At 41.1% G+C, this 26,076-nt stretch overlaps 1 protein-coding gene across 1 annotated transcript in view; it reads left to right on the forward strand.

Annotated features, from left to right (window-relative positions):
• The first annotated feature begins 341 nt into the window (after nt 1-341).
• CD109 (CD109 molecule) overlaps nt 342-26,076 on the forward strand; it is a 124,585-nt gene continuing 98,850 nt past the window's right edge. The window contains exons 1-2 of the mRNA XM_054993118.1: nt 342-491; nt 2,219-2,379. Of these exons, the coding sequence (XP_054849093.1) occupies nt 391-491; nt 2,219-2,379 (262 nt within the window). The 5' untranslated portion in view covers nt 342-390. The remainder of the gene's footprint in view (nt 492-2,218; nt 2,380-26,076) is intronic.

Here is a 26,076-nt window from a genome sequence, read left to right on the forward strand (position 1 = left end):
TCATTCCAGCGCAAACACTTTTTAAAAGAGTAAGACCTGTTAGGAGTCAATATCTTAGCTGCGAGGGAGGGTGGTGACGGTTTTGGCAAATGCCACGATCCTGTACTTTTTATCAGGTCGAAAGTGGGGACGCTTTGTGGGGGCGTGAGCTACCCCCTCACCCCCACTCGCGGGGGAGGGCTAGGAAGACTCCCCCCCGCCCTTCTGCGGGGTGGAGTCGTTTACTTGGGAAAGAAGCTGCTGCGGCGTCTCTACGAGGGGCTGCCTTCCCTGCCCAGGCTGGCGTGCTCCTCCCTGCTTCTGGGCTAGAAAACTCAAAGGGAGGCTGTGGGAGGAGGAGCGGGAGGAAGCGGCATCTCTGCAAAGCGGATCGCGAGCTCCAGGCTCAGGATGCCCGACTGTGTTCATGCCGCTCGGAAGGGCTCTCTGCTGCCCTCCACCATCCATCTCGCCTTATGTTTCTTGACAGTTTCACGGGTCGCTGCCGCCGGGTATGAATGAAAAGAGGGCGGGTGGGAAAACGGAGCTTGAGGGGGGAAAGGGGCTTGCTGCCGCTGTATCGAAGGCCCCGTTTCGCTGCGAACACTGTTTGGGATACAGGGCCCACCAGTCTAAATTCTGCAGAGCGCTAGGCATGAGAGTGCAGGCCGTTTAAACGCAGCTCAGTTGATTCCTGGAATCCTGTTGCGCTCAAGAGCTGGGGAGGCCGAGCTCTTCGGGGCACGCTGGCTGATGAATGGTGGAATTCTCATCCGTTTCAGTGCCTGCGATTGGAGAAACAAAAGGGTGGGGAGGGGAGGGGAGAGATACGGATTCCAAAGATGTGCTTTTGCACATGTAGGGTCAGAGGCCTGATGGACACATTTCTTCCCTCTCGGTTAGTTTAATCATTCGGGGGACAAATGGTTTCCTTACTTGTTGTTCTATGTCGTTAGGACTGTCTGTGCTCTTTAGATAAAAATCAATGATAAAAAAAAACTAAATAGGATTTTTAAAATTTAAATTGGGTTTTGTTTGATAAAATACTTTTGGGGGAGAATTAGCTAAAGATTTCCGTTTGAGGTACGTTATAGCCCAAATGTTTTTCATCATGAAATAAGGATTAACTTTTAATCATGTAGTATGATATTATGTATTCATGCAATGTTTTAAAAAATCCTATAAATGAATTCCATTAATTCACACATTAGGGCCTCAATATTATGCTGTCTGAGAGGTTTCTGTAAGATTATTTGGGATAATTTTTCTGTCTAGAAGATACCAGAGAGCTTGGGTTTTTAGTTCTCCAAACTGAATTTGTGTCGGCAGAGAGAACATGCCTATTAGTAACAGCAAAAATGTTTTTAAATAAGCATAGAGTTGAGAAAGAGACCTCAATCCTATTGTTCCTCTGCAAATCTATGTTCACAGAATCAACCTCTTACCTCTTAAGTTCCCTCTTAAGTTTCAAGAAGTTCAATGAATAGAAGATTGTTTGGGGTGGAATAGGTTTGGGTAAGAAGGAGATGTTAGGAGCTAAGTGTGAGATGGGAGGGGCAAGCAGTACATATGAAGATTAAACTTTTTGAGCAGAATACTTCAAAAGTCTTGAAGTCTCTGTGACTGTATCCTGAGATTTATCATATTCTCTCTCTTGGAGAGAAAACCATAAGGCCATAAAAGAGACCCAGTTTGAGAATATTTTTGTTTAACTATGTTAGTTAGCAAACATGCATGTTTAAGCAAATACAATAATGCATATGCCATATAGTGTTATTGTTAATGGTTATTTTTGTCCTTCCAATTAAGTACAGCAAAAAAGTTGTCCAAACAAACCTCACAATTATCTGTTTCAAATGGTAAATAACAAATCAATCATTAGTTTTTGGATATGACTATAAAACTAACCTGAAGTTTTTGTTCTAAAAATGAATCCTTCAACTTGGTTGTAAGTATTAAGGGTATGGCAGCCAGCAAAAAGGAGCCTTTATGTAGTAAACCATAATTTAAATCAAGTCTCACTAACTAGTGATCAATTTAATTTAAATCAATCCACCCTGGTTATGTTGCCAATAATCTCACCAGGGATTGTGATTTTTTTGAATTAATTTGGCTGAACCCAGGTGTGAATTTGGTCTCAGAAAAATGCTATTAATTCTGTTATTTTCTTATGTAAGGCAGTATCTTCTGTAACATGTACCGGGCCATGCCTTTAATTTAGTTTACTTTTGTTTTCTAGGCCTGGATACTTGCTGACTGCACCTTTGACCTTCAGGCCTGGAACAAATATGAGTATTGGCGTAGCTCTGCTGAAGAACAGCCCACCACATGTTACTGTAAAAGCAGAGGTGGTCTTTGACAACAACACTGTACTATGGGGGGAAGCTGTATTTCAAAGAGGTGAGTTGACTGTATTGTCCTAAAGAACATGCAGTAAAGTCCTTCAGTAATTAGCTTCTGTTATTAAAAATGGAATTCTAGGGCCTTAATATGAAGTTCATTGGGGTAAACATATTAGTCTGCTGCATCGAAAACAAAAGAAAGGTTTTTGTGGCTCCTTAAAAACTAAAGAATGTAAACTTAAAGAATAACAGTAAATGCTGCAATAAATTTGGTAGGCTGTCATGTGCCAGAGGATTCTTCTTTTGTTGTAGTAGAAAAGAGCAAGAGTCCAGTAGCACCTATAAGTCTTATAGGTGTTATTAGACTCTTGTTCTTTTCTACTGGTACAGACAGACTAACATGGCTACCCATCTTGTTATTTTGTTGTATCCTTGATATGCTAGTTCAAAATAGGTATGTCCTACTCTGCAAAAAGGGGCTGTAAAAGGGGAAAAGAGCAGTGTGATTAGCAACATATTTTCAAGGGTGAAATTATTTACTGAAATGTTAGTTGTTAAACTGCTGGAAAAATAAGGTGCCTGCTCCTTCTTTCGCAACCCAGCCCACCTCTTGTTCTCTACCAGGCTCTATCTTTTAAATGTAATCCTCGATGAGATCACTTTCCCACAATTTATGCTTGCGATAGGAGAGTCATGTGGCTGGAAAGAACTTTTTCGCTCTGGCAAGGGAGCAGGGAAAAAATTGAGGAACTGGGCGAGAAGAATTGCTTCAGAAAAGGCAACTGAGCTCTGTGTTTATTCTGAGGCGGTGGCCCAGAGAATCTGAGTTGTGCTTTTCTGGACTGTAAGTGCCCATATATTGCTTTTCTGAAACTGGAATTCTTGGGATAGGACCAAATTGCATATCTCATGTAGGCTTTTAAGGTCCACCTTACTAACACAAATTGTCTGGAGCAGTCAAAATGTTCCTCAACTTACAGAAGTATCATGCAAATTCCATTTTCAATAGCATGATATTTATTCCTTCTACTACTTGTATTTTGCCATTTCTGGAGGAAGCTCAGTTTACAACAGCTATACTCATTCCGTTTTACTGTCACAGCAAACCTGAAAATGGTTATTCTCACAACAGCTCTGAGATAGAATGACTTGTCCAAGGCAACCTAGTGAGCCATGCTTTGAACTTAGGCCTCTCAAATCCAGGTTCAATATATTATCCACTACACCAGCATGTCTCAAACTATCTGATGTTTTGAACTGGCAGGTATTTTTCCCAATATGCCAGAGACTGGTATAGGGATACAGAGCCACACAATTATGAAAAAGCGTCAGGTAGAAAGAGGGTACATAGTGCTAATAATATCCACTAAATACCTATCATACAATTACATGCTGTGCTGCAGTTATGTATCATGTGTGTGAAGATACAAAATGCTGTCATTTGTAGCCTTTTTCAGTCATGTTGGACTGTGTGTATGGGACAAATGTGCTACATGCAATTCTCCCATTACACATTATCATCTTCTGAAAATGGCAGCATGCATATATTCCCTCTTCAGAACACATGTACCAAACCCTGGATTAATCTGGTGTCTGGTAGGGTTTCCCAAGGCAGAAAATCCATGCTTTGTCCTTTCAGAAGAAATGGTGATTGCGCATATCGTGTCACACCACCAAGAATGCAATGATTGAACAGGGATTATGTGTTGGTGAAATGTGGTATCTGGACAATAGAAACACAACACTGATGGAACTTTGTAGACTCTGGGCAATAACACATGAATAACACATCTGTGAATTTATTGCATTGCAGTCCAGTTGTGTAGAAAAATCCTGAAAATCATTATGCATAAAAAGTCTTTGTAAAGTCATGTATGTTTTTAATAGGAATTGGAAGAGTGGTAGCTATGTGCCATTTGGAAAATTCCATACTATGAAGGAAATTCCCTTAGGAGGAGACTAAGGCATGAATCTTCTGCACTCTTATTAGGGATTAAGTCCCATGTAAATCAGTGGGATTTATTTCTGAGTCAACAGACAGGATTTCTCTGAAAGTTGGTTTGATGGAATATTTGTGTATGAACAGACATAATGCAAGCTTTGTATGCGATAGGTTGTAACTTGCTTTTTGGGCAGAGTACGGAAAGGAAGAGACAGTGTTTTTGCCCTGGAAGATCCTATCTTGTACGAAGCAAATCAGATTGTACCTTCTTTCCTAAACTATGGATGTTTGTAGTCCACTTACAAGCAACCACAAGTCTTTTCTCAGTCATGAAGTAGCTTTATGAAGCCATTCTCTTAGCCTTCAGCACCTACTCCCACCTACAGTAAACTAATTTACAGTGTTACTGAGCTAATGTATGGGAAGTGTTTTGAACACCCTGAAGCAATAAATAAAGGGTAAATATTAATATTGCTTCTGACAACATGCTGTAAAACAGAAGAATTCACTGTATGGCATACAGAGCCCAAAGATGTCACAGCTCAGAATGAGTGATGGGTCATCCTGGCTTGTACTCCCAGTCATAGTTCACATTCTGATTCATTAAAAAAAAATTAAGCCTCAGGGACTTCCGGTTTGGGATCCATGGAGGTCTAACGCAGCTCCATTTGCGGAGCTGACCGGACTGCCGTTTTAACCGGCCGGTGGGGTGAAAATAGCCCGCGGCCGACTGCTCTCAGGCGGGGAGCAGGCAAAGAACGCTCAAGATCCTAGGGTGAGCTAGATCTCGGACGAGGGGGGGCTCTACACAACGGGTCCCCTCCCGCTCCTTGAGGTCCCACCTTGCGACGGGTCGGCTATAATCTCTGCGGCAGTTTTGGGGCCAATTCGGCTGGCATAAGACCTACATACCCAAGCTTCGATTGGGGGAAGAAGCTGAGAGGAGAACTTAAAATCGAAACAGCGATTACAACCCGAGAAAAGTGAAGAGAAGGTAAAGATCATTATCTTCTGATACGGGACAGATTGATAAAAACAGAGAAGAAAAAAAGTAGATTTTTAAACTGCAACAGACTAGTGAAAAGGAGGGGAAGACTCGGCAGGAATTGTATTTGAAAAGAGACTAAGTTTAAAGAAGTTATTAAAGAAATCGGACTATTGTTTTGAATACCTGTGGCTTTGGAGCTGTGAGAAAAAGACACCATCGCGAGATCTGCTGTGGGAAGACGGGAGACAGGAAGTGCGTAATAACAATAGAGTGGCTGGAGAGAAGCGGCCCTTGCTGGAGGACAGGAAGTAGGGAATCGCCATTTTTGAAAGGGGAAGGGTCGCGGCTTCAGCGGAAGAGGAAGTAGGCCATCTTGGATTACAAAATCATAGAGAAACCATAGAGAAAAGACGCCCGACATTTTGGACTCTTTAAAATTTAATTTTTACAAGAAGATTGGGACATTTAAAACAGAAAAACGTTAAATTTTACGCCACGGAGTTAAGGAAGAGAGCGGATTCGTGGGAGCGAGCTAAAGCAAGCCCCACGATGTCAAAAAAAGAGTGGCAATCGGCAATAGAAAACCTGGATAAAAACTTGGATAAAAAACTTTTAGATATGATTAAAGAACTTAAGGACACGGAATTGGAGCTGATAAAAGAGGTTAAAGAGGTTACACAGACAGTAAAATCGGAGCTGTCAGAAGTGAAAAAAGGTATGGAAACAATACGAAGTGAACTACAAGGAACGCAGCAGAGAGTTAAAACAGTAGAAGACGCGATGGAGAATTTAGCAGACATGCAACAAACAGAGATGAGATTGGTGAAGGGGAGAATGTCAGTTGCAGAAACTAAACACATGGAGAAGCAGCTACGTTTTCGTGGCCTGCCAGAAGTGGAAGGGAAGTCAGCGCAAGAACAGATGACTGAGGTGTTGGCTGAATACCTGGGGAAGGAGGAGGAGGAAGTTGTGGCTATCCTAGAAGTGGCATACCGTGTGAATTCGAGAATTGCAACCCAGAGGAGATGTGATTGTGCAGTTTACAACACGAAATATGAAAGAGAGGATTGTGACAAAACAGTTTCAAGATCCATTGGAGATTGATGGCAAGACGATCATTATAATGAAGGAACTGCCCAGATCAGTGTTATTGGACCGGAAAAAATACAAAGTGCTAATTCAGATTTTGAAGGACATGAAAATCAGGTACAGATGGGAGCTACCGGAAGGAGTGTCCTTTGAGTTTGGAGGGGCAAAAAAACGCATCAGATCTGAGCGAGAGATGGAGCGATTTATTAAGGACAATGAAAAAGACTTACCAACAAAACTATGAGTATGGAGTGTAAAGTATTATCTTGGAATGTAAATGGACTAAACTCACCGAATAAGAGGAAAAATATTTTTCAATGTGATATTGTTTGTTTGCAAGAGACCCATATTAGAAAACAGGATGTAAAATATTTAAAATCTGGAAAACTGGGCAAAGAATTTGTAGCGGCCTCTAACAAGAAAAAAAGAGGAGTGGTGTTGTATATAAAAGAGGAGCTACAGCCAAAATTTGTTATGAGAGATGTGGAAGCTAGATTTGTAGCAGTGGAATGCATTTGGAATTTAAAGAGAGTGTTGGTAGTCGGACTTTATGCACCTAACGGTGCAAAAGAAAGCTTCTTTGAGGATTTAAGGAAGCATTTAGACGATCTTGTATATGACCAGATAATTCTTGCTGGAGACTTCAATGGAGTGACAGACTTGGAGCTAGACAAAAAGACTACAACGGCACAAAAGAAAAGAGGACTATTACCAAAGCTTTTTTTTGAGTTGATTCAACAAGAGACTCTCGAAGATGTATGGAGGAGAGAATATCCTAAAAGTAGACAGTTTACTTTCTATTCTGCAAGGCATTCTACATTATCAAGAATTGATATGATCTGGGCCTCAAAAGACTTAGCGTTATGGACTAAGGAGGTAGAAATAATGCCGATGGTAGGCTCAGATCACAACCCAATTATGTGGAAATTTGGAAAAAGGAGAAAAAGGAAAGCATGGAGAATAAATGAGGACTTGTTACAGGAAAGAGAGAATATGGAAATACTGAGAAGAGAGACAAAGTTTTTTATACAATACAACGTGAATAAAGAAGTACCAACCAACAAAGTTTGGGATGCGTACAAGGCGGTTGTAAGGGGCATACTAATGGACTTAAATGGTAGAGCAAGAAAGAAGAAAGAGGAGAAAAGACAAGAGATTGAGGAGAAAATAAAAGCCAAAGAAATACAGCTAAAAAAGAGACCAGGGAAAAAGAAGGTATACCAGGAAATCAAAATACTTCAAGAACAGCTAACAGCAATGAGCAATAAAGAATTGGAGTGGAATCTTAAAAGACTGAATCAAAAAGCGTTTGAGGGTGCTAATAAACCTGGGAAGTACCTGGCATGGCAATTGAAGAAGAAAAGGGAAAAGAAAATAATAAATAAAATCTGTGAAGATAACAAAACGTATTTGGAGCAGACTACCATTAGTAGAGCCTTTTATAAATTCTACGCTAAGCTGTATAATAAAAAAGAAGTAAACAAAGAATCAATAGCATCATATCTGGAGAAAACCAAACTTCCAGAAATCTCGGAAGCTTGGAGAAATAAGTTGAACAGTGAAGTAACTGACGAGGAAATAAGTAAGGCAATACAATCTGCAAATCTAGGAAAGGCGCCAGGGCCAGATGGACTTACGGCTAAATTTTATAAGACAATGGCTAATGAACTGGCACCATTCCTAAAAGAGGTGATGAATGGGGTTTTAAGGGATCAAAGGATTCCAGACACTTGGAGTGAAGCGAATATATCATTGATCCCAAAAGAGGGCCAAGACCTGACTAACGTGAAAAATTATAGACCTATATCACTACTCAATAATGACTATAAAATTTTTGCGAAGATATTGGCGGAGAGATTGAAGGGGTGGCTCTCGGAAGTCATAGAGGAGGAACAAGCAGGCTTTTTGTCAGACAGACAAATAAGAGACAATTTAAGGACAGTGATCAATGCTATTGAATATTATGATAAGCGTTGTGACAAAGAGGTTGGTTTCTTCTTTGTAGACGCTGAAAAAGCGTTTGACAATTTAAACTGGGACTTTATGTTTGCCACTATGGAAAAGCTACAATTGGGAGAAAGATTCATCAGAGCAATTAAGGAAATTTACAGAGACCAGACTGCAGCAATTGTAGTGAATGATGAATTGACCAAGAAATTGACGATAAGTAAAGGAACAAGACAAGGTTGCCCGTTATCTCCATTGTTGTTCATTTTAGTATTGGAGATTCTGATGATACAAATACGTCAAGATGAGGAAATTCGTGGAATAAAAATAAAGGACTATTCATACAAGGTCAGAGCATTCGCGGATGACATAATGTTAATTGTAGAGGACCCATTGGAGAACATGCCAAGAGTGATAGATAAGATCAAGGAGTTTGGAGACTTGGCAGGTTTCTTCATCAACAAAAAGAAGTCAAAGATACTATGCAAAAACATGACTAAGCAGAAACAACAATTGTTAATGGAAACAACGGATTGTGAAGTAACAAGCAAAGTGAAATATTTGGGAGTCGAATTAACTGCAAAGAACATAGATCTATTCAAAAACAATTATGAAAAACTATGGACTCAGATAGAGAGAGACTTGATTAAATGGAATAGATTGAATTTGTCATGGTTGGGCAGGATTGCAGCAGTTAAGATGAATGTGTTACCAAGAGTAATGTTCTTGCTACAGACAATACCAATCATCAGAGACTCCAAACAATTTGAAAAATGGCAGAGAAAAATATCAGATTTTGTTTGGGCAGGCAAGAAGCCTCGAGTGAAAGTGAAAGTTTTACAAGATGCAAAGGAAAGAGGCGGAATGCAACTGCCCAATCTGAGACTTTATCATGATGCAATCTGCCTAGTTTGGTTGAAAGAATGGATGACATTAAAGAACAAGAAACTATTAGCCCTAGAGGGATATAAAAAAATATTTGGATGGCACGCATATTTATGGCATGACAAAGTAAAGGTCAACTCGATGTTCCTGCATCACTTTGTTCGGAAAAGTCTATACATAATCTGGAAGAAGTACAGAATTTATCTACAAGAAGGAACTCCTTTGTGGGTGGTTCCATATGAGGTGATAGACCCGAGAGCTGTTGACAATGAACAACAATGTTTAACCTACAAAGAAATAACTAAAACTGAAGCATCCAAACTCAGAATAAAGACACAAGAGGAACTATCACCTAATTACGACTGGTTCCAGTATAGACAGATCAGAGACTTATATAATTCGGACTCTGTAAAGGGAGGTATACGAATAGAGAATTCGGAACTAGAGCAGACTCTTCTTAAAGAAGATAAGAAAAGAATATCCAAGGTATACCAAGTACTGTTGAAGTGGTATACCGAGGATGAGATAGTTAAAACACAAATGGTGAAATGGGCTATAAACTTTAATAAAGAAATAACAATGGAGGCATGGGAATACTTGTGGAAAACTACAATGAAGACAACGACATGTACTAATATTAAAGAGAACATTTACAAAATGATCTATCGTTGGTACATGACACCAAAGAAGATTGCGCTAGGGAATTTGAATACTTCTAATAAATGCTGGAAATGTAAGAAGCATGAGGGCTCCCTCTATCATATGTGGTGGTCGTGTGAGGTAGCCAGGCAGTACTGGGGGGAAATAATAAGAGAAATGAGTGAAATTTTACAATTTCAAATTAATAAGAACCCAGAACTCCTGCTACTGAACTTGGGAATGGAGGGAATTCCAGCCCAACATAGGACGTTGATATTTTATATGACAGCAGCAGCTAGACTTTTGTATGCGCAAAAATGGAAAGTACAAGAAGTGCCAACTATTGAAGATTGGATTTACAAATTGCTGTATATGGCTGAAATGGACAAGATGACAAGAAAACTGAGAGATCTGGACTCAGGGCAGTTCAACACAGACTGGGAGAAGCTGAAACAACACCTGGAGAAGAAATGGGAGGTGGGAGGAAAACTGTGGCAGTTTGAGAACTACTGAAGCACTGAAGTAGAGGGGGGAGACTTTACCGGGGGGAGAAGAGATAAATGTGAACTAATAAGCAGTCAGATTAATAGATTGATATATATATAGATATATACAGGTTAACAAACAGAACATAGATAGAAAATAATTAATTATAAGGATTAAATATAAGGATTGATTAACTAACAATATTTTCTTTCTTTTTGGTAAGTTTTGTACCAAACTGAATGTCTGAAGATATAGATGAGGCAAATTGATTGATTACGTGATGAGTGATATATAGAATTATTACAAAAAGATAGAATGAGTAATATATAGAGAATATGTCAAATTGTTTGATATAAATGAATGTATGATCTATATGGTTTATGATATATAGAAATATTTGAAATTGAAAAAATGGGATAAATTGTTTATCTAAGATGGAAACAAAGACCTACAGTTTGGGCGTACAATGTTAAAAATAGTTAAGGATGTACTGCTTAGAATAACGGAGAATATATATTTGTTTTAGATAGAGGAAGCTAATAAAAGTAAGGGAAAGGGGACAAAGGGTTGGAAAGCTGTTGGAAGTCAATAAAAAGGGGGGGAAAGGGAGGGGGTTAGAGACGAAAAAATTGGGGAAAATTGAATGTAAATGTAAAAATAACGGATTCTAACCCAATAAAAATTTTTTCAAAAAAAAAAAAAAATTAAGCCTCAGATAATGGACTAAAAAAACCCCACTTGAATTCCCTCTTTCCTCTGAAGAGAAGGACCAATCTGTGGATGACTATAAAGAGAAGATTCCCTGAGGGGATATCGAAATGCAATCCAAAATCCAGTTTCATGTGTCCTTTCCCAGCACTTAAAAAAGTACATATTGAGCATGTTTACGCATGGATTCATTTCATTACGATATTTATACCGTGCCTTTTCCTTCCTAAAAGGACTTAAGTTTAAAGGAAGGACTAGTGGGAGAAGAAGAAAAAGGGGCCCTTAATATTTTTCTCTCCAGCTGTTTTTCTGCCTGAGAGAGACAAGGTAAATGGTCATATTCTTTCCCTTGTGAGGAAAACAGAGTTGGTGCATGATTTTGACCCCCCCTCCAATTGTTTAAAAAAGTTAAAACCGCCCCTTTCTCTCCCTCCATTACTTCACTCAAACTTGCAGTCACCTGAGGCTGGCTGGCTATGGTTTTTAAAAAATGAGATGATACTTGGGATCATGATGTCTATTTCTGTTTCAATATGAGAAGTATGGCCAGTTCACATATTTGCCTCCCAGCTTTTGTGTGCTGGAAGGGCAGCTGCTCCATGCAGAGGGCTTAATCTGTATAGAATGCCTCCCTACCCCCTGGTTGTTGAGGGGAATGAAATAATTGTGTGAGGTTGACCTCTCTGAGTGGAGTGCCTGGCTGACACATTGCCTTAACTGGGCTTATGTACCTGTTCATCCATTACATACAGATCAGAGGAAGGGGTAAGTGTGTGAATCAGCTCTTACATTTGGCACGATCTTGAAACCAATAAATATAAAGCAGATGGGTTCATGCTACTTCTGTCAACACTGAGGGAGTTCATATGTTTATTTTAAGCATTTCTTCCTTTGGACTGTTGAGCATTAGTGATCAGAGAAGCAGAACCCATGCAACTGAAAACACCTTCTAGATTGTTGTTATTCTACTGTGATCCATCCACCCAGAGGACAAGTTTTTAACTGAATGTAAAATGGAGGCCTTCCTGCACTCAATGTCCACTAGCTATCAGAACACAGATGTATTAATTTGGAGCTGGCTACGGGATGCATTTTTTTTCTTCTCCAAAAAAACTATTGGGAACTTTTCAGAAAAAACTCATCTGGCTATAAACTCTTGTGGTTGTTCAGGTAGCAGGGCTTTCTGAGAGTATTTATTGGATACTTTTGGTACAAGTGGGTTTAGCAGTGCCTTGGGGGCAGGAGCACCTGTCACACAGAGTTTCCTCCTTTGCCCACCCTCATCATCAGCTGCTGTGACCTTTATATTCTCTTTCACAGACAGCTAAAGAGCGCTGTTCCTTTATTTTGAATCAGCAGTCCCTTCCTTTGGTTTGGAGCCTGTCTGTTGGTCCTACCTCACCTAGGGAGCATCTCTGCCTGGCGTTGCTATCTGCTGCCTGATCCTCTCTTTCTTCAGTCCCAGAACTGTTCCCTTTCTTATAAGGTGTCTCAGCTTTTGAGCAGACTGCCTACAAGTAAGTCTTCACTTGCACTATCCTTGACAGCCGTCTTTTCTTGCAGTCTGTCCTCCTTATTCCCAGCTCAGCCTGACTTTTTACCAGGTTCCAATCTGGGGAAGGGCAAGTTGCCCTGTCTGCTGTAACCTTGTCCTGCCCTGGCTGTTTTTAAATTCAGCCAGGCCAGTCGCGTAGAGCCTGTGTGTGGCTCTTGTGGACCTCCTCTCTCACAAAGTACTTATGTCCCTCTGGTATAGCGACATTACCCTATAGAATTCTGTTTTAGTCCTTGAAAAATATTGGACAAGCACATCAGGAACAACAAATCCATACAATATTTAATGGAGTCCAGGATTTTCACTTGTTATGTCACTGTTTACTTTGCACAAGTGCTGAATATATTTAAAAGTGTAGCAGTCTTCTAAATGTGATTCCTGTTGAAGACAATAAGTATTGCATTTTCTGATATTTGCATTTGCTTTCCATTCTTTGTCTAAGGAGCTCAGGGTTGTACATATCTTCTCACAGGCCAGGGGAGGTAGGTTACAAAGAGAGAGAGGGACTGGACCCCGCTTTCTGAGCCAGCTTCATGGCTGGGTAAGGACTTTAACACAGATATTTGTGGTTTATTTTTAATTCTAGAGGTGATACCACTCTGGCTGTGTTGTGACAACGCTTTTCTCCCATTGTTTTTCTAATTTCTCTCCCTCTTGCCTTGTAGCTCTTTTCTCTCGAGAATTAATGTCAGCTTTAGCGCTTTAATAAAATTTTGAGCCATGCAACAAACACAATATGACATCCAAGACCCACCCTTAAATAAATCCCATTAAGATGTGCAGCTGATTTTAAGGATGTGCCAAAATCACATTATGAACATCTTATAATCACACATTATGAACATCTTATAATCAAGTCGGACTTGAATAAGGCATTTATGTTGTATCTTAAGTAAATGAGCATATTTATAAAGCTTGGAACTGCTCATATGGTTGAATCCTCACTAATAACAAAACTTTGAAAATGCTGACATAAAGGTCTTATCGCAATTAGATTTATGTTTACCAACAGATTATGATGGACGCACCCCGGATAAGATCCTAGTGCTAGTGCTTCAGACTCTGCTTTATTTAGCGCCAATTCAGAAGAGCAAGTGATACATGGGAAGTCTCAGTTGGCCCCGTGCCTGCCGTGAGAACTTTTGATCAGACGTGCAACTTGCATTTAATTCCCAGCTGCATGCAGACCTGATTCAGACTGGAACCTTAGTTTTCAAGGGCTTCAACATTCCTCCTTTCATCATTTCCCCAAAATCCCCTCTGGGTAGCTGCTTTTTGCCCAGTTGGTTACGTGTATGTTTCCTTAATGGCAAATACATGCTTTCTTGTGCCATTTCAGGTTGGGAATTTTTGATAACAGGTGTACTGATGGGCTTAAGTGCTTCTTTGAAGTGTCATTGCTTTTCTATAGAAACAATCTTACTCCTTTTCAGTTTTTAAAAAGTATTTTAAACATCTCTTAGGTTTCCAGAGAAGGCCTTACTGCTTGAGTGGTGCTTTAAAGAATCATGTTCTTTTGTGCCTCCTGGGCTGAAAGGGATGTTGGTTTGACTTGTCAGAACAGGTGACTCAGCATACCCTGGACATTGCAGGGCGCTGCATGTCTTTATGTATGTGTTATTTTCCTGATTAGCAAAATACTTCTCTTGACTCCTCCTCTCTTCTTGTCCCCATTGTGAAAGATTCTCTCTCTTGCCTCATGGTCTTCCAAAGGAGGAAGATACAGCTTTCCAGAGGTCTTGCCATAGAGGCCTAATCCACATATCTACCTGCAAGTATGATGCCATATTAGTTAGCTATGGCAAGCAGGGAAAGATCACTTTAGACTAGGATTCCCTGAAGATACTGTGAATGAAATCTACCTCAATAAACTGTGACTTCTCTTTTCTACAGTTTAATTGCCTGAAGATTAGTTACTGCACATGGGGAAAATGCTTCTGACTGGGTGACTCCGTTAGGAAATGAAATATAACTATGTCCAATATAACTTGGGGCTCAGGTATATGTTTTGATTTTCACTCAGGTATTCGAACTGGATAGCAATTGTACATATGACTGTACCTTCATGAATCTGTAGCTAAGACACTTATCTCTTTGTCTACCTGTTCTTGTTCCATTTGGCTGCATAGTTTTACTCTGCTGTGGTGATTAATTGAAAGACTGCCTCCACCTACTACTCCTGCTGTCCAGACACATTCTCTTCTGTAGTCTGGCTCTCTGTGCTCTGCGGTGACAAGTAAGAGGGCTTTTCAGTGGTGTGGCTCACCTTTGGAATGCTTTCCCCATTGAAATTTGTTTGGTGCCTGCAGTACTGTCTTTTGGGTGCCAGGCCTAAATGTTCCTTTTTACTCAGAGTAAAGAGGACCATAGTAGGGCTATGGTCCTAAAAACATTTTCCTGTGAGTAAGCTCTTGTGATGGACAGGAGGCTGTCCTGCCCTGGATAGGTAGAACAGCCACTCAGCTGTTTCATCCCTGAGCTTGTGGGAGGGCTGCCCTAGCATCCAGTCACCTTTCAGAGGGGGGATGAAACATTGGAGAGAAACGCAGCAGCAGTTCAGGGCATCATCACTGGGATAGTGGACAGTATCAAGGGTAGCTCTGCCTAGTAGTATGGCAGAGTGGTTTAGCTCTACCTTTGGGACAGAGCAGAGTACCCAGTCGAGAGGCCTGTCTCTGGTGATGAGCAGAACTGGTACCCTTTAGTCTGACTCTTGGGAAAGGGCATGCTGAGGGTAGAATCCTGTGTAAGAGAGGATCCAACCTAGGGGTTAAGGCAGTGAAAGCCTGTTTGTATCTGGAATGCCAGCATTAAAAGGAACTTAAATCACAATCTGAAGCCATAACTAGCTTAAGTTTAAGTGCCTCAGCCAGGTTTCTCTTGTGATTTTGTCTAGAGACTTGGGCTAAAACCACATGTAAATAAATTAATCTTGTTTGTTGAACCTCCTGCTTCAGCAGTCTCTGTACTCTTCAGGCATAGTACAAAAATTACCCAAAGTGTTTATGTTTGCTACCCTAAGAAGATCTAGTAACGGAGAGGAAGGTTCCCATTTCAAAACAAACCTAGTTCTCCAAATTATAGGAGGTAGGCTTGCCAGGTGCAAGCTGGTGGTAGGTAAATTCCTGGCTGTTTTCCCCTTTACCCGTTGATTACTAGTGATCAGTGGGAGGAGATAAGCTGCCCGGTGATCACCTGCCACTGGCAAGTAACCTGGGCAACTGGCAGGGTCTGATGATATCACTTCTGGAAGTGACTCCATTGTGCTGGCCACAGGAGTGCTCCCGTGCTTCATGCAGGGCCTATTTGGGTGCCAATTCTTTAAAAATCTTCTGGAAGTGATGACGTTGTGCCCAGCCAGGAGACTGCGCAGAGAGACCTGGCAACCCTAACAGGAAGTGGTGTGGGTCTCCTCAGTTAGAAGAAAAAGCCAGTCACAGCCCCATTTAATGTAAAGAGACTTATTACTGAGTAGACCTTCTTAGGATTGCTCTCTTTATCTTTTTTGGCTGTTTTATGGTCTGCTTCTGGCCTGAGAACTGTTCTAATAGTATCATTTTAGGCTGTATCCAGGGTCAATTCCCTGGACTCTGGCCATTTCCACTTCCCTCACCCTCTGCGGAAGGCCTGCTAGAGCAGTGCAGGGAGGTCCCCCAGCTGCTGCCAACTGCCCATCCAGCTCCCACAGAGACCCCAGCTCACTGGGGAAAGGCCCGCAGGCAATGATGTAGTCAGGTGAGGCGTCCTAGGAGCCAGCTGGAACAGCCACAGTGGAGGTGGTGCAAGGGAGCCACTGATAAGTGGTGGCTGGGTGGCAAGGGAAACCTGTGGGAGAAGGGGAAATGTGACGTTGACTGGCTCCTTTTCTTTGGCTCGGAAACTCAGCATCACCCCTGGGGGCAGGCACATGGCCCAGAAGGGGAACAGATACTTGACTGCTGCAGTGCCCCAACCCCAGGGGGGCTTCTGGGTGACCCGGGGGAACTGCCCAATGCCAAAGATGTGAGGGAAGGATGAGGGCGCAGGGTAAGGGCTCTCTGCCCACCCATGGTTGGAAGCCTCCAGGGGCAAGGCATGGGGGAGTCAAGAGAAGAGCTGCTCCCTGATGCTGCTCTAGCCCCTGGCTCTGAGATTGGCCCATGCCTTGGAGGTGGGTCTAGGAGGGTGGAGCTGGGAATGGGTGGGGGGAATGACATAAGGGAGTTTTAAGAGGCAGGAGGGGTAGTGGAGAAGAGAGTTGACTGGTGGAGGAAAGGAGGGAATATTAGAGTGGAGCAAGTGAGTGCAAGAGAATGGGAAGAGGGTTGAGTGAGAGAGCAAGTGGTCAAGGGAGAGGCCGTGGGCCAGTTGAGCCAGCCTCAGGGCACGAAGTCAAGGACTGGGGTGACGTCACCTGCTCCCCAGCAAAGGGGTGGAGTCGCCCTCCCCAAGGCTCCTCCCACAGGCTGCTTGATGCTTGTTTTATGTTGCTTGTTGCTTGGTGCTTGTTTTATGTTGTTTTTGTGCTCTGGCTTATTTTATTATTTTTATTTTATAAAATTTCTACCCCAGCCTTTCTGGCCTTCGAAGGACCACCAAGGCAAATAATTAAAACACTTAACACCAGAGCCAAAATACATAGAAAAATATAAAAACAACATTAAAATATTGGGCAGGGGGAAGGGATCACTGAGGAATTGCCCGTGTGCTTTAATGGTTTTGTTTTATTCTTTTGGTTGTAAGCTTTCTTGGGTTGGCCTCTGGAGAGATAGCATGTACATTTTCCACTACTTTACTTTCTTTTAGGCACCAGGCCAAATCTCTTTACCCAGGCTTTTATTGAAAGAGTTTTTAATCTTACCAACTTTTTAATGGCTTCTTTCTGTCTTATGGGTAGTTCTTATGCTGCTTATGTCCAGTGACTAATATTGTGGTGATTTTAATTGTAAGCTGCCCCGATCAGGTCTCTGAAGAGGCAGCATAGAAATATCTTAAATCAATATAGGGCTGAATTCAGTCATTAAAGGAGGGTGACAGTCTGGCTTGTTACCAGACTCTTACGTGTACCTTTCTCCTTCCTCTTTGCCTCTCCGCTCTCCTGCAGAGAATCCCTGTTAGAAACCAACTCTGGCTACCCATGATAAATTCAGGCATGTGAGTTAACTTGCTTCCCCTCCTGCCCCCAGAATCCTGTATTTGTATTTGTCATAAGTAATTGGTCTGACAGTTCAGTCCTTCAGAACTGTTACCTCCTTCTAAGACCACTGACTTCAGTTGACTTAAAAATGTGTAAATGCTTGGGAGTGTGTTGCAGGTTTCTAACTTGGGTTTTTCACATGAGGAGTGGGAGGAGAGGGGAGATGGAGCAAGATTTCCATGTGAGCTTGGCATAGGAGCTTGGTTTACACACATCCCGCTTAATACTAATTTATTGCCTGAATGCAGCTCAAGTCTCCAGAGTTATCTGGGCATAAAAGAAAGGTGTTGGTACTTTAACTTTTACACTGATCAACAGAATGAGACTTTGTGCTGGCGTAGCCTTCTTGTACAATGCATGGGAATGAGTATGAGGAATCAATAGCAGAGCCACCCATTGCATTTTTTATGTATACACCTAAGACGGGTAAATGTAAAAGTGTTACTGCAACAAAAAAGCGTTTGGAACACGAGTCTTTTGCAAGAACATTAGTCAGTGAGCTGGGCCTGGCTTTTTATTGTTAGAACACTCAGTGGCAAGCCTGGGTTGTTGAGTAATGTATGAGATGGCTGCTAGTGTTTTCATTTCTTTTCATTTCGAATCATTTTTCACTCCTGAAAGTTAACAAAAATTCAGGTATTCTCGTTATACAGTAGCATAGCACATCTCTTATCATATTGTGACATTTAAACATAGGAGAAACATCCCACTTAAAGCCTTAAAAGGGGAAAGGAAGCAGCTTTATTTTGCAACTGAGGAATTGGTGCTATAAATATATGGAGACTGCAATACTACTCTGGGTAAGAGATGCAGAGAAGTTAGCCGTGTTAGTCTGTGGTAGCAAAATCAAAAAGAGTCCAGTAGCACCTTTAAGACTAACCAATTTTATTTTAGCATAAGCTTTCGAGAATCAAGTTCTCTTCATCAGATGCCTGATACAGAGACTGGTGTCTCTGTAATCAGTCTCTGTATCAGGCATCTGATGAAGAGAACTTGATTCTCGAAAGCTTATGCTAAAATAAAATTGGTTAGTCTTAAAGGTGCTACTGGACTCTTTTTGATTTTACTCTGGGTAAGACATGCAACCAGGAATTAAGATGTGTGTAATAAATGGTTAAGACAGTGATTTGCAACAGTCAAATACGAAACATCAAATACTTGGGAACTGATATAATTAGTGCTTTCTTAGGTGAAAGGCGAAATCTTGACTCTTGAGTTAAGGAGGGAGTTAGTAAGAAATCCCAACCAAGAGTTATTAATCAGACAGGGACTATGAAAATGGCTGACAAGCTCAGACAGGCAGTGATCATATAAACACTGGAAAAACTGTCTGTGCCAGCAGCAGAGGCCTGCTTGCTTAATAATGATAAAGCAGCCAAGAGAACACCCATGAATGCTAAGTTGTTGAACAGAAACATAACAGGGATAGGGTTTGATAGTGAGTTTCATATTATAATTCAAACATGCCATTAAGTCTCACATCCCTGCTCTGCCAGGTGACTCAGACACTTCTGGATTCCCAGTATAATTCTGGAAAAATTGAAAACGTAATTCTGAGCTAAGACATCCGCAAAAGTACTTCATGTGCAGATGGATGATTTTATGCTCCTGTATTCCCTTTTCTTTGTGGTAGATTATTTTAGAGGCTTTCCCTGCTGATTGCTAGAATTAATCATATGGTTGTTTCTGTGACTGTAGTTTCAGACTTCAAATTAAATGTGTCTGCTCAGTGTAACAGATTTGTATTCAATAGACACAGGATACAGTGCTTTGGCTGCAGCCTTAAGCATACTTATTATGCTTAAGACTGATTATGCTTAAGCATTAATGCCATGTACGCATATGTAGCACTGATATTCTAAAAATTGCTGTAAATATCCTGCTTAAGAAAACTTACCTACCAGACTTTTTTTTTCCTGCAAAGAGATTATGCATTTCGATGATCAAATAGATCTGTTCATGCAGCCTGAATTTTAGTTCCTCTGACAACATAAAGAGCAGGTAAGGTGAATCCCAAACTGTGTACCATAGCACCTTAGTGTGAGAAGGGGTTGAAAGTATGTCCTGAAAAATTAATTCACTGTGCTGGAGGCATGGACCACTCCATGTCTCTCAGCATTGTTCCTCCTCTTTCTGCCAATATATAGGCAGAGAGGTCATCCAGAGAATGGACAAGAGGATGCACAAAGATTCCCTAGGCTTGCAGTTTGTAGATATGGGGAAATGCTAAAAGCACTGTTACTGTCCAGAAAGCATGGTCCCATTTTTGACACCTGACAGACTGGGCAGAGGGGAGGATGCCTGAAAGCAAAACTGAGTGGGCCACTGTAGACTTATCAGGAGAAGGAAGAAGCTATCTTTTCTTGCTAGTTGGGAGTTTCTGTGTTGCCAGGTGGGGCTTCAAAGAAATTGACAAATCAGGTTACAAAAATTTCTATAAACCTCTTGCTGAGCTCAAAGTATGTTTATGTACATATGTCATGTCTACAAACGTCTGGAGCATATAAAATGAATAAGAGCAGTTATTTTTAAAAGTTCAGAAGCTTTTAGTTGCTTATACTGACAGTTTCTCTGAACTGAGTAACAAGCCAACCCCTTGTCCCTGTTGCACTCAAAGTCATAGTAAATTAAGAGGGATTTGTTTTAGGATCATGATCTTGGAAAAATCGAGTATTCTTTAAAGATCTATTCTCTCGGCATAGTACTGGAGTCTCCCTGCTTTGGGTGGGGAGCAATCACTCCAAACTGTAATGAGAGAAGCTGCTTTCTTGTCAAGCATACAGCACATCCCATTTGATCATAGTGGTTAGGAAAATAGTTGTGTAGAACTGAAAAGGCTGCAGTGTAGAAATGATAAGGCAGGGAGCTTTACCTCACGACATTAGCATGGATTAGAAAATCTCTCAACTCAATGAGCAGTGGGTCATTTTTATGTGATCTTTCCATCATAATGGAGCAAGTGTTCCTGCACAGCAACTGAAGCCACTCTCAGAATAGAATGCTGTGTGTGATGGAACCCTGTGTGATACCCTGGATTGAGCCTTGACGGGGTCAGGACGATTTCCTAGAGCTTTGGAGAAGTTTTATGTTTGGTAGGCTTTAGTCTTAAGTACAGCAGCAAGGACATGGGAAAACGCATTCGAGTACATGATTATTTCCATTTAGCCAGTGAGATTGCTTTAAAGCTTAAAAACAAAGTTTCAGACTTGGCCAGGTTGAAAAGTTCTTAAGCTCCCAAATTCTCAGTAAGATCAAGGCCTAACGTTGCTGATCTTTTCTGCTTGAAAAAGTTTGGATTGTTTTTCTCCATTTTCATTTACATTAAGTAAGAGAGATTGTCTTCAGAATCTTTGATGTGACAAGCCAACCTGGAGGCCCCTTTGCCCAGACTCAGTGTATGAAAATTAGAATACATTTCGGCACAGACATTTCCTTGATCCAGACTTATGTAGTAGATACCTACTGCTGTAGGAAGTTACCTCTCTTTATTTTGGTGATGTCACTGCCAATAATTAGGTTAGATTGTTGAGTTCCCCTCCGCATTTACAGCAGTTCTTTTGCACGTGTAAGATCTAAACGGCTGATTTTTTTTTAAAAAAGAAAGAAACTTGAGTTGTAGAAAAGGCCTGGGGATGGTCATGGCATTGGTCAAAATAAAAATAATAAATCTCTTGACAAAATCGGAGAAGAATTGAATTAAGCAGAATCTTTCTATATTTGGAGGTTGCTTTAAAGACACAGTACAGTTTCTATGAAGATTAGGTGCAATTGCTAGTCATGCAGGTTATCTGAGCTAACTGTTGTTAGACCATCCAAAGTAAGTCTAAATAAACAGTGCAAAACGTAAGCTGTTTATCAGATTTTCTGTTTTTCCTGGGCAGTTTGAATCTTTGATCTAAAAAAAGTTTTTTTCCTAGAAAATTTCAGCTTTGGAATCAAAAAGGAAATGATGTTTGAAAACATAGCTTAGGAGGATGTATCTGAATGGCAACAATTTGCCATTATGTACTTGCAGAGCCAATGGAGTGTCCACGTGGGAGTATTCTTCACACTTTCCTCAAATGAGTTTCCTTGTTCATGCCTTTCCACTCCCACCTCAGGCCACTAGAGGGCTTTTGCTGGATTTTTTTTAAAAAACGGCTTTTCGGTGTATTGTCGAAGGCTTTCACGGCCGGAGAACGATGGTTGTTGTGGGTTTTCTGGGCTGTATTGCCATGGTCTTAGCATTGTAGTTCCTGATGTTTCGCCAGCAGCTGTGGCTGGCATCTTCAGAGGTGTAGCACCAAAAGACAGGAATCTCTCAGTGTCACAGTGTGGAAAAGATGTTGGCAGGTCATTTATATCTACTCAGGAGGGGTGGGGTTGAGCTGGTCATCCTGTAAGAGTTTCCCAGGGTGTGGAATACTAATGGTGGGAGGCTTCACTGTATCCTGAGGAGGTTCTTTTGCATATGGATTGGTGCTTGATGTGCTAATCTTCTCTGCAGGGCTATTGTCAGGTATTGAGTGTTTTGTTAGCCTGGTGTTTTTCAGAACTGGAAACCATGCTCTGTTCATTCTTAAGGTTTCTTCTTTCCTGTTGAAGTTTTGCTTATGCTTGTGAATTTCAATGGCTTCCCTGTGCAGTCTGACAAAGTAGTTGGAAGTGTTGTCCAGTATTTTGGTGTCCTGGAATAAGATACTGTTCCCTGTTTGAGTTAGGCTATGTTCAGCCACTGCTGATTTTTCAGGTTGTCCAAGTCTGCAGTGTCTTTCATGTTCTTTTACTCTTGTCTGGATGCTATGCTTTGTGGTCCCGATGTAAACTTGTCCACAGCTGCAGGGTATACGGTATACTCCTGCAGAGGTGAGGGGGTCTCTACTGTCTTTTGCTGATCGTAGCATCTGTTGTATTTTTTGGGTGGGTCTAAATACTGCTTGAAGGTTATGCTTTTTCATAAGCTTTCCCATCTGATCAGTAATTCCTTTGATATATGGCAAAAACACTTTTCCTGTAGGAGACTGTTTTTCCTCGATTGTTTGATTCATCCTGGGTTTGATTGCTCTTCGGATTTCATTTCTGGAGTAGCCATTTGCCTGAAGTGCGTGGTTTAGATGATTAATTTCCTCATTGAGAAAGTGCGGCTCACATATCCGTCCTGCACGATCCACTAATGTTTTCATTATGCCTCTTTTCTGTTGGGGATGGTGATTGGAGTTTTTGTGTAAGTACCGATCAGTGTGAGTTGGTTTCCTGTAGACCTTGTGACCTAACTGAAAGTTTGCTTTGCGGATGACCAAGGTATCCAGAAATGGGAGTTTTCCCTCGTTTTCTTTCTCCATTGTGAATTGTATGTTCAGGTGGATGTTGTTGAGATGATTCAAAAACCCCATCAATTCTTCCTCCCCATGGCTCCAAATGATAAATGTATCATCCACAAACCAGAACCATACACTAGGTTTGTGGGGTGCTTATTCTAGAGCTGTTTTTTCAAAATGTTCCATGTAGAAGTTTGCTATAACTGGGCTGAGAGGGCTCCCCATGGCCACCCCATCCATCTGTTCATAGAATTCGTTATCCCATTGGAAGTAACTGGTTTTCAGACAATGATGGAATAAAGCTGTTACATCCTCTGGGAAAATCTGATTAATAAGTGCAATAGTGTCTTTTACTGGAACCTTGGTAAACAGGGATACAACATCAAAACTGACAAGTATGTCTTGTGGATTGAGTTTCAGAGAACTGATTTTGTTGATGAAATCTGCTGAATCTTTGATGTAAAACGAGGTTTTCCCGATGTGGTCCTGCAGGAGATCTGCCAGATGTCTAGCTAATTCATATGTCGGTGAACCAATGGCACTCACAATGGGTCGGAGTGGGACTGAATCCTTATGTATTTTAGGGAGTCCATATAGAACATACAATTCACACTCTATACCCGACAATAGCCCTGCAGAGAAGATTAGCACATCAAGCACCAATCCATATGCAAAAGAATGTCCTCAGGATACAGTGAAGCCTCCCGCCATCAGCATTCCACACCCTGGGAAACTCTTACAGGATGACTCAGCTCAACCCCACCCCTCCTGAGTAGATACAAATGACCTACATCTTTTCCACACTGTGACACTGAGAGATCTCTGTCTTTTGGTGCTACACCTCTGAAGATGCCAGCCACAGCTGCTGGCGAAACGTCAGGAACTACAATGCCAAGACCACGGCAATACAGCCCGGAAAACCCACAACAACCAGCTTTCGGTGTATTTCTATAATGTAATGAGTCTGACACTGCATAGTGATATACCAATATTTTGAAAAAACTGTCAGAAAGATCACTGGTGGTGTATGTGTGTAGTGGGAGAAATGGAAAGCATGAGGCGATACTGAGGGGAAATGGTGTTAATGCAGGGAAGTCCAAAAATCAGTGCCTTTCCTACTCATGTAGCAGGCAAGCCCAGTTTGAGTATGATTTTTCTGGAAGCAAGTTTGGGAAACATTGCGACAAAGCTGTAGCGTACCCAGAGGTAGAGCTTTGCCCCATGAGATTGTACTGCCTCCCCCCGCCCCCCTCCAGTTTGGGAAGCCAGGTAGAGCAAAACTTTTGTGCTGAAGTACCCTTAGATTTTTTTTTGTGGTGTGTTTTTGGTAAAATGAAGGGCCAAACTAAATATATTGCTGAGGAGTCTGTATGTTTTCTCCTCAGGGTGCATGGCAGCTCTGGGTATGTGTGTGTGCATGTCACTACTGTAGAGAGAAAAATGTTGTTGGGGGAGGGGAGGTGGTGGTGGTGGTGGCTTGAGATCTTCCAGAATTACTATGAATCTTCAGATGAAAGAGAGAAGTTCCCCTGGAGAAAATGACTCCTTTGGAAGGTGGATTTTATGACATTATACCCTGCTGAGGTTGTTCCCCTCCGAAACCCCACCTTCTCTGGGCTCGACCCTCAAAATCTCCAGGAATGTACAGCCCAGAGCTGGCAAGCCTGGGGAGGGAAGGATTAAACCGTCCTCACTCATATCATGGCTCCAGTTTGAATCTACACCCTCCTCCCCACAGCAGGTGATTTTAAGGCTGACAAAAAGCAGTGTGAGACATGTTCATGTCTAGTTTGATCTACAGACATTTAATTAGCAGGGACATGTAAAATGTAACACTCATTATACAAAGTTGGCTCACTTCTCATAGGATTATCTTGTGAAGCAACTTCTAATAACTTATGTTAAACCAGTTGCAGCTGCATCAATACATTGCAAGTATATTATTCACATGCTTAAATCTTGATGCACCTTAAAAACTAACAAAAGTTTGTTCTAGTGAACACTTTCATGGACTAAAGTCTACTTCTTCAGATGCAATGTATGGATCCTCAATATGCAGATACTGAGTGAGGCATGGGAAAAAAGCCAGTTGGATAAGAGCATTACCAAATGCAAGGCATACAAATGGCAAAATGCAATAATATAAAATTCAAATCTAATAATAAAAAGATGGAGATAAACCACTAGTTAAGCTAGTGTTCATGGGCTTCTGACTTGTGATTTAACTGCACAGATTAATAGGAAGTAGTGAAACCATAGGTTCATAACATTTTCCTGCATGATCAGGCAAAAAGTGTTCCTTTTGTTCAGTTTTCCTGTAACACCTCAATCAGAGAAAGTAGTATCATATACCATTATGGGATAGGAGCATAGCCCTAGTGTTTAAAGAACATTCCTTTGGAAAAATAGATGTACTTCTGATTTGCCCCTTCCATTATAGATTAAAAAATTTAAAAAGCCTTATTCAGGTTGAATGCTGCAGTTTCTATACAAAAACATAACTCGTTGAAAACTTAGAAAATGTGATAGTCCCACAGCTGGAATTGTTCTGTAATAGCTATTTAGCTTGGAACTACCATCATTCGTTGCCTTAGTTTTTACAGTGAATCCAGATGACATCATTTTCAACCTGCTGCATTCCAGGTTCAGTTTTCAGATCTTAAATGTTTATAATATAAAATGCAATTATAGTTATCAGTCTGCCCATGTGAGCACTATCAAAGCTTCTTTCCTTTTAAAATGTCCTTTCTCCTTAATTAATAATTTCATCTTGTCTTACAGCATTTATGAATAAATTCTAAATTATCAGCTCTTGGTTTTTTTTGTGAGGGCTGGCTTTATTGTGTTTTACTCAGTAGCAAAGAATGCTGGTGTTCAATTCTAAACATTTTGTTTTTGTTATTTTTATAATCATCCTGTTGTAACCATTAACAATTAAAATGAGTAGTGGTGGCATTGGCTGTTAAGGAAAAAGCAGTATTTAAATGTTCAGTTCTTTTTTGTTAGGGAAGGTGAAGAATGCCTCATTGATTCCGGATGAAAG

Source organism: Eublepharis macularius, chromosome 1, assembly GCF_028583425.1.
Source record: "Eublepharis macularius isolate TG4126 chromosome 1, MPM_Emac_v1.0, whole genome shotgun sequence".
In the NCBI taxonomy this organism is placed as follows: Eukaryota; Metazoa; Chordata; class Lepidosauria; order Squamata; family Eublepharidae; genus Eublepharis; species Eublepharis macularius.